The following is a 9030-nucleotide window of genomic DNA, read 5'->3' on the forward strand; positions in this document are numbered from 1 at the left end:
ATTTGAACTCTTAACCGATTTTAAATAAAAAGATTGCATGTACAATTATGTGAGCTGTTATCCAAATTCATGTTTATACACTACCAGTCAAAAGTTTTTGAACAATAAGACATTGTGACATTTTAGCGTAAGTGACATTTTAAAAACATATTCAAATAGAAAGCAGTTATTTTAAATAGTAAAAATATTTCACAATATTACAGCTTTTGCTTTTAGGAGCCACCAATTGTTTTTTTGTTTTTTTTGTTTTTTTTTTTACAAATGACATGTTGAAGCTGCTCCTAAACTCAAAACTATTCTAAATAGATCAGAAGACAATCAAGAGCAAAAGGTTGTTTAACATGCACAACTAATATAATTCTAATATATTAGTTACAACTGTTTTTAATGTCTAGGTATCATCCAATAAATAGATCACACACTCAAAAAAAAAAAAAAAAACATATATACATATGAATAAAATAAACAAAAAAAAAGGTACAAAAGCTGTAACTAAGGTGGTGCCCTCTAAAGAGGTTAACTTTGTACCTTATTTATCAGGGGGGAAAAAAGTACAGGTCATCTTGATTATAATACAAATGATTTATATTTTTCATGCAGAAATAGAGTAAAATACTTCCATTACAGCACTTTTTTTAAAGCACAATTTTTTATTCAAAAAAGCATAAAAAAAATATCCACACATCCTGGAGTAACATGGAAGTTAACACCATAACAACAGAACAGGTTTGGAACCTCCATATTTCTTATCCATAGGCTCCATCTATCTATTCTAAAATATTATTATTATTATTATTAATGCAAAAAAAAGGTTTTAAGTGTTCTGAAGCTGTTAAATATCTAAAGTTAGTTTTATATAAAGTGTATAAAACATACTGTATGAACACTGACTTTTTTTTAAGTGAACCCATAAAGGTTTTTTAATACAAAATTATTAATGGTGGATAATAATTATTATTATTAACATCATCATCATTATTCTTATTATTAAGAGATCTATTAAAGGTAGGCAGTTAAATGAAGGCAGTTAAATGAAATAACGTGATGTTTGGAATGTTTTGTTTTCTAATGAAGGGACCAGTCGTTCAATTTAGAAAATCCATCTTGTAATTCAAGGTTGCTTAGTTATCCAACTGGAAAAAAAAAGCAAACGAGAAAATCATAGTCAGTTCTACTAGTAAAACAAAAACAAATTTATTTTATATTTGGCAGTTCTGCATGCAAATTGTATGTACCATTTCATTTATTATTTCCATACTTGTACTTTTTATTATTATCAATATTTTTTGTGAGTGTATTATTATTTATAATTTATTATTCTTATTTTGTTTTAAAAATATCTCCTCACCTTCCATGTGGAGTGATGTTGGTATGATATAGAAAGGGTCTCCAGTGTCTCGATCATACAAGTGTTGGAGCAGCACATTTTTAACCATCTTTAGACTCAAAGTGTAGCGTATCAACTTCTCATGTTCTAAAGGCATCATGAACTGGAGCTTAAACTGGCCTGTAGTGTCCCTATATGGAAACACAGCATTAAAAAGATCATTTTAGTCAAGTTTAACTTGATATAAATGACATGTATTTGTCTGGGTTGTACCAAAAATGTGTGTACAAGGCTTTAAAGGCACAAATTATGGTATGCACAAGCAAATAAACTGAAAAGATGGCGTGAAATATGACAATGGAGTGTGAAATTGACTCACTGGAGATTGTTTATGGTGACACTGTGGAAGTACCGCTCCAATGCAGGAGAAGAATTGTAGACTCCTGTCATCTGAGGGTTCATCATGGTGTATGGAAGAGACAGACATAGATTGACTAATTCATTAAACATGTAACTAGCAAACAAAACAAAACAAAACAAAAAAATTTCCATTCTGCTCCTAGATGTCTAGTTTGTCTAACACACCTATTTGAGTCAGCCTACTGAGCTCTGTTAAATCAGGTGTCTAGATAAACAAAACATCTCAAATATGCAGTGCTGTGCCCCCAAGCACTGAGAGAGAGAGAGAGAGAGAGAGAGAGCGCACTACCACTGTGAAAGCAGAAGTGCAAGTTGTGGCACATCCCACTTAGGCTGGTTAGTTCACCCACACAAATGAACATTTTTTCATTATTTACTCATCTTTACCAAGAAGTACCAAACCTCTCTGATTTACTTTATTCTGTGAATCAAAAAATGTTTTCTTCTTCTTTTTTTTTTTTTTTTACAGAAACTTGATTTATCCAATAGCTCTAAACAGTGATGATCTCGAATAAAAGCAGTTGTTAGTTGTCATTAGTTCTAACAGTCTACTGTGCAATAAAAAAATTATAATTTCAAACAGATACAATTTTCAAATGATACAATTCATTAAAATCCACATCAGGTACATTGTATGCTTCCTAGGACTAGATGTTAAAATCCCTTGATAATCAGCATAATTCATGTCATTATTTTCACAGTAATGTATGCACTTTAAACAAAAGTCTAGGGGCAAGACATATCATGTTTAAATGTCAACCATTTCAGAAATACAGCAAAAACAAAACCTTTGTCTGAAAAACATGCTTAGCCCAGTCTGTGTAAAGTTACCAGACAGTACAATGTTTATTTTAATAGGGTCTCATTGTTTTTCTAAGGACTGCAAATTATTATATACATGTTTTTTTTTTTTTTTTTACTCAGTCAACAATCTGGTTTGGCTGTAGTGAGGCAACACATTTATGGTGGAAAAAAAAGGGGGAAACGAAGTGTGACTTGTTCATTGAAGGAGGCAAAGTTATAGCCACCAAAATCTCTTTTATAAGGTGTTTTAAAAGGCATTTTTTTATATATAATCCCAATAAATTATAAACAGCCTCTCCAAATGAGTGTACTCATCTTAGGAAAAAAGTTCCACCCATTTGTGATGCTCTCTGCACTATTAGCATAAACACGGCCCTGAGTGAGAAGTAGTGATGGGAGAAACTAACCTTTTCAAAGCTTCGAATCAATTGAACTAAAGAACCTGTTGGCCAAAACTGTGTAAATGCAACAAAAACTTGGGCTAAAACATGCATAAAACTGTTTTTTGCAAACCCAATGCAAATGCTTTCTTAAAGTATAATATTGAATGCGATCAAAATAAGGAAATACCAAAATGGTTTTAAGGCAGTTATTTCTATCTTTTGGTGTAGCGACCTACCTGCAAAGCTGCCTGAAAAACTAAGGGAAAAAGCTGCTTCAAACGCAAAGGATGGTCACACCAAATTTTGATTTAATTTAGTTAATAGAAGTAATTTGATAAAGAAAATCTATTTGATTATTTTTTTGACAGCATCCTCATTTTACAGCATTTTACACAAGTGCCTAAAACCTTTAACAGTACTGTAGCTTTGCAGGTCGGTCTCTTGAAGCATATTGAAGACATTGTTACAGTTCTTCTAGATTTAGTCTGTCTCAGTTTATTCTGTTTCTTCATGTCATTCCAGACAGACTGAATGATGATGATGAGATCAGAACTCTGTGTCAGACATTCTTGTGCAAAAATCTCACTGAATTATTAAAATTAAAGGCAAAATAAATGTTTGGAAAAGTAAACTAATATTTCCTGCTTACAAACTACTACAAAAGATAGAAATAACTGTTTTAAAACCATTTTTAGATGGAGAAAATACTAGTGTTCTAATAATTTTGACCACCATTGTGTGTATATACACACACATACACACACACACACACACATTACAGTACACACACATATATACATGTTGTAGGAGTCTAGTTTGTACTAAATGTGGAACATTCATTTAGTTTCAGATTCAGGATTAGTCTGGGAAATCATGTGAAACAATTGAAAAAAGAAAAAAAAACATGGTGAATATTTATTCTTTAAATCACTAGACATGTTGATTTAAAAATAAATGAATGTCTCTGACTTCTTCAAACTTCGGAGTATGATATGTGTGTAGTTATGTGAAGTGTATCAATGGATTTCTCAAAATTACTTCACAGGTATCTAGAATAACAGTCAAATCATTCTTGTTATTACCTGCTGTTTCAGCTCTATCATAGTTTCTTCCTCTTGAGTTTCTGAATTGAAACTTTTAGGGTCCAGAGTGAAATTCCCACTGAAGAAGCGCGGCACCACAAATGATGATTTTTCATATTTTTCATCCTCATCATCATCAACAACTTTAAAAGAAAAGGGTTGCAAAGCAACAATAAAAGACAATCAGTATCTAACACAAGAATTACTTAAGAAACATATGTTGTGGTTTAGTCATCTTGGAAACAGCTGACTTTTTGGGGATGTATAGAGGAACGCTTCCCTGATCTCATAACTTAAAACATCAGTGTCAGAAGAGAGACCAAGCCAGATATGACTCGTGTCAGCTAAGAATTCAGGATCCGCTTAAATAAATGTTATTTAATAATCAATTAATTAATCAAATGTATTTAATAAATCAACACTCACAACAAAATGTGAGTAAAATGTGTATTTAATGTGTAAAATAAAAATGTGTATTTTTGATTAAATTGACAGAATGTGAAAGTTTAGACTTTGATTCCTATTCACCTTGCATAAAAACAGCAGAATATATAGCAAATTGCAATAGTAACATTATCACTAGCATTCACACAAGACAAAGAATCTGAATGGGGCATTAGTACCTGCACACACAATGATTGAGATCCCAATAACCAGAGCAATGGCAGTAAAGACGATAAGTATCAATGTCCATAGTTTGAGTTTCCACACCACCACTTCATTCAGTTCCTTCTTGACCCTACGCAGCTCCCTCTGCAACTGCAAACAAACAGAGGAACAAGGCTTTATTACTTTACCTTAGTGATATTCAAAGCCAAATCTGGATACTGAGAGATGTTACTATTAAAGTAAACATCTTTGTTAGACTGTTGCTTTTCAGATTTACATTGTGTTGACTTAGAGAGTCAGTATCGACGCCTTCATCCACATGGATGTACTGTTCCCTGTTGTTCTCAGTGTCCTGAAAACACACAAATCAAGACTAACTGGTCAAACTAAACTAAAGGATCAGTTTGCTGCTTAAAATTCTACACACAGTACAAGGTGTCAGGGCACACATATAAAGTGGAGCTTAGTTGAATAACAATGAGTGAAAACAAAGTATTTTATGTCGGTTATTTAGACCGTTTCTGTATTTCTCAACCAGGTTTGTATATTTATTATATGAGTCATTGCATATCAGGTTTCAGAGTAAGACAAAATGGAAAAATCAGCTTATGTAGTTGAATGTGTCAAAATGGTTTTGCTTCGGCTCCAAACCATCATAGTTTCATTCAATAAGTTAATTTCTTCCACCAATCAAAAGTTAGGAGTAAGGCATATATACCTGTGTTGTTGATAGCAAAGGGAACACTTCATTTCTCTCTGAACTGTTGTGGCCTGAGTAAGCACCATTCCCTGGAATCACCTTTGTGACAATTTATACAATACACATAAACATTAAAAGAAAACATTGCTCTGTACAGTAGCTTTATGGAAAGTATATTTTTAGACAATCAACCACTAACTACAGTAAAAACATTACAATGGTACAGGACAGGGGCAATGGAAAGGGCCCATAATAAAGAAAAGAGTACATCTCTTGGAATGTGCCAAGAGTGTATTTAAAAGTACTTAGTACCATTTAGTCATTTTTTTATGTTTTGAAAAACATGGTTTAACCATTATGTAAAAATATATATAAATACACACACACACACACACACACACAATGCTCACTAGTTTACACACCCCATTCAGAATGTGCAAAATGTTAATAATAGAAACATAAGAGGGATCATACAAAAATTTTTTATTTAGTACTGTCCTGAATAAGCTATTTCACATAAAAGATGTTTACATATACTCCACAAGACAATAACGACTGTATTTATAAAAATTACCCCATTCATAAGTTTACATACCCTTGAATCTTAATACTGTGTGTAATTTCCTGGATGACACACAACGTTTTTCTATTTTGTGATAGTTTTTCATGAGTCCCTTTTATGTCCTGAGCAGTTCAGGACCGAACCGCCTGCTGTTCTTCAGGAACCTCCTCCAGCTTCTGCACATTCTTTGGTTTTCTAGCCCCTTCTGCATATTTTAACCCTTTCACATATTGTATGATTTTGAAATCTATCTTTTAACATTGTGGACAATTGAGGGACTGAAGGTGAAAGGTGAAAACATGTAGGCTACTGATGCCCAAGTGGCAACACAATCCATTAAGAGACAGGGGTTGTAAACTTTTTTTAACTGGATAATCAGGGTAAGTTTTACTTATTTTGTCTTCTGGGAAGCATGTATTTATTTATGTAGCTTCTGAAGTCCAGTACTAAATGAAAAAAAAAAAGATTGTTAAATAAAATTTAGAGAAATAAATTAAGAGAACACACACACATGCACACACAGTGTTGTCAATAGTTCATCAATAATAAAAAAAAATAAATAAATTATATTATATTATATATATACACACACATATACATATATATATACACACACATATACATATATACACACAATATACACACACACACACACACACACACATATATATATATATATATATATATATATATGTATATGTGTGTGTGTATATATATATATATATTTATATATATATACACACACACACACACACACACACACACACACACATATATATATATATATCTCAAACCAGCCTAAGATAGTTTCATAGTAATTTGGTCTCAAAACCTACAGGTGTGCGTCCATCGTTAGCGAACTAGGAATTTCGAAAGAACAACTTAACTAGATGAAGTACAGGGTAAAAAAAAAAAAAAAACACTTGCTCTGTACAGTTGCCGTGTAGCCTAGAAAGCATATTTGTAATGTCATTTAGTTAAGCAATAAGGTAGCCTATCACCACAGCACCTATTGTAGAGTTTAAAAAGTAAAAATAACAAATGTTTTTCCATAGATCTTACGATCAGACCGAAGCAACAACTTAAGTGCCTGAGGGTAAAACTGTATTGTTCTCTTAGTAGAGCTTGACACTTGGCGTTTGCGTACTTGCACAAACATCACGAGTAACCAAACTTGTCAGTGACCTGAAGACTAGATTTGAATGAATTGAAAACTTACCACAGTCGTTTGCTCTGTCGAGTTATTGTTGTCACGGACAACTTGTATGGGTTTCAACTCCAGCTCGTCCCTCATACTTCCATAGCCTCTTTCCCAACCTTGAAAAAGACCCGGAACTGCGACGTGTAAAAGACGCGTTATGAAAAGGTCTCACCGGGTTTTTTGTTGTGGTTAGTTAACAATGCTTTGTTCCCGATTGTTACGTTTAGTAAGTAAAGGATAAATAAGTTGATTCCAGGTTTCTTCTCAATGTGGATGCGGCGGGTAATGATAAGGTCTACAGGTGAAATATAAGTGTTAAAAAGCGTCTCGTATTTCATTTAGGAGGAGTGTACAACATCAAAGCGAAACTGAAGTCAAGCTTACAGGAACTGTGAGTTACTTGCTATCTGAAGTCCAATAAAATGAAGAGACAGTCTATATCAGTGTAATCCAGTGTAGTGGTTTCAGGGGATTTGGGAAAACGTGCTTTTACTGTGAGGTGGAGGTCGTACACTGTTGTAATTCATATTGATTTGAAATGCGTTGGCAGTAATTAACAGTGATTCCAAATAAACACAGGTGTCAAGGCATTGCCCTTGTGAACTGTATTTTGTGCACATTTGCATTGCATCCAGTAAGAATTCCACATTTTTTCCACATTTTATGTTAAAGCCTTATTCCAAAATGAATTATTTTCCTCAAAATTCTACAAACAATAGCCCATTATGACAACGGTGGAGAAGTTTGTCTGAAATCTTTGCAAATTTATTAAAAAATTAAAAAAACGAAGAAAAAAAAACATTTATTATTTGCTCAATGTTTTATTGAAGCATCTTTGGCACCAATTACAGCTTCAAATCTTTTGGGGTATGATGCAATAAGCTTTGGTCATCGTCATTTGGCAATATCTGCCATTCTTCTCCTTGCCTTTTTCACCTCTCAAGCTCTGTCTGGTTGGATGGGGGCAAAAGCACATTTTCAGGATTCTCCAGAAATATTTGATTGGGTTCAGGTTCTGGCTTGGCCACTCAAGAACATTCACAGAGTTGTCTATAATTCAGAGTTGTCTTTAATTTTGGAATAGGGCTGTAACATAACTAAATGTGGAAAAATTGATTGAAGCGCTGTGAATAATTTCCGGATGCACTGTAAAAGCACCGACTTTGCTCTGCAATTGAGTGCTGTTATGACAAATACTGAGGCTTTGAGGATTGTGTCATGAATATCAGGTACTTTCAAGGAGCTCTGTATTGAGGCTTGTATCATTTTAGTAAAGTGACGTCAGTGAAGTCCAAAGCTTCGTTTGAAGATTAAAAAAATATTGTTTTAAGATTCTGTCTAGGTTACATTATTCATTTTAACCCTCTTTTATTCAGTCTAAATAACAGGATAATTTTCCTCTGTTGAACAAAAGCAGTTACACAATTATGAAACCTCATGAAACAACCAACTAGCATAAAAACTTTAAATAATGTATTTATTTTACATGTGTTTACTATCCACCTGATTCTTCAACATGGAAGTAAGCTGTTTTCTTAGAAGGTGCAATATTTACGGTTCATGAGCTGCCGTAGGGGAAAAAACGAGAAGAATAACAAAGTGCAGTAAACGGTAAAACTGTTTGCACTACAATTCAGTGTGTTCAAAATTAATATAAGACATTAAAATAATATGGTAAGACACACCAATTTTAAATATAAAGCAGCAAAAAGAGCTGTTTTGCACTGAAACCCAGACACATTAAATTTACAAATGGCTGCGACCACTCTTACAGGAAAAATAATTTGTATACAGAATGTTAAATTTATCAAGCCTCTTTTAATCACGTAGCACACATTTTGGCACTGTCACACTACTATTAGTTTTTTCTGGACTTTATTAGGATGGCCCAGCAGGTGTCCATATATATCGTGCATTCAAAGGCCTCAAGAAATTTACCACT

The 9030-nt window shown here is 33.2% G+C and overlaps 1 protein-coding gene across 1 annotated transcript; it reads right to left on the minus strand.

Annotated features, from left to right (window-relative positions):
* Positions 1–1019: 1019 nt before the first annotated feature.
* LOC132108482 (TPA-induced transmembrane protein-like) lies at positions 1020–7568 on the minus strand. The gene is made up of 8 exons (XM_059515183.1): positions 7107–7568; positions 5344–5424; positions 4903–4977; positions 4640–4775; positions 4017–4159; positions 1707–1777; positions 1349–1518; positions 1020–1133 (listed from the first exon to the last, which is right to left on the minus strand). Exons 1-8 carry the CDS (start codon positions 7179–7181, stop codon positions 1126–1128), a joined length of 759 nt encoding a protein of 252 aa, XP_059371166.1. The 5' UTR covers positions 7182–7568; the 3' UTR covers positions 1020–1125.
* Positions 7569–9030: the final 1462 nt, after the last annotated feature.

This window comes from Carassius carassius, chromosome 28 (genome assembly GCF_963082965.1).
Source record: "Carassius carassius chromosome 28, fCarCar2.1, whole genome shotgun sequence".
In the NCBI taxonomy this organism is placed as follows: Eukaryota; Metazoa; Chordata; class Actinopteri; order Cypriniformes; family Cyprinidae; genus Carassius; species Carassius carassius.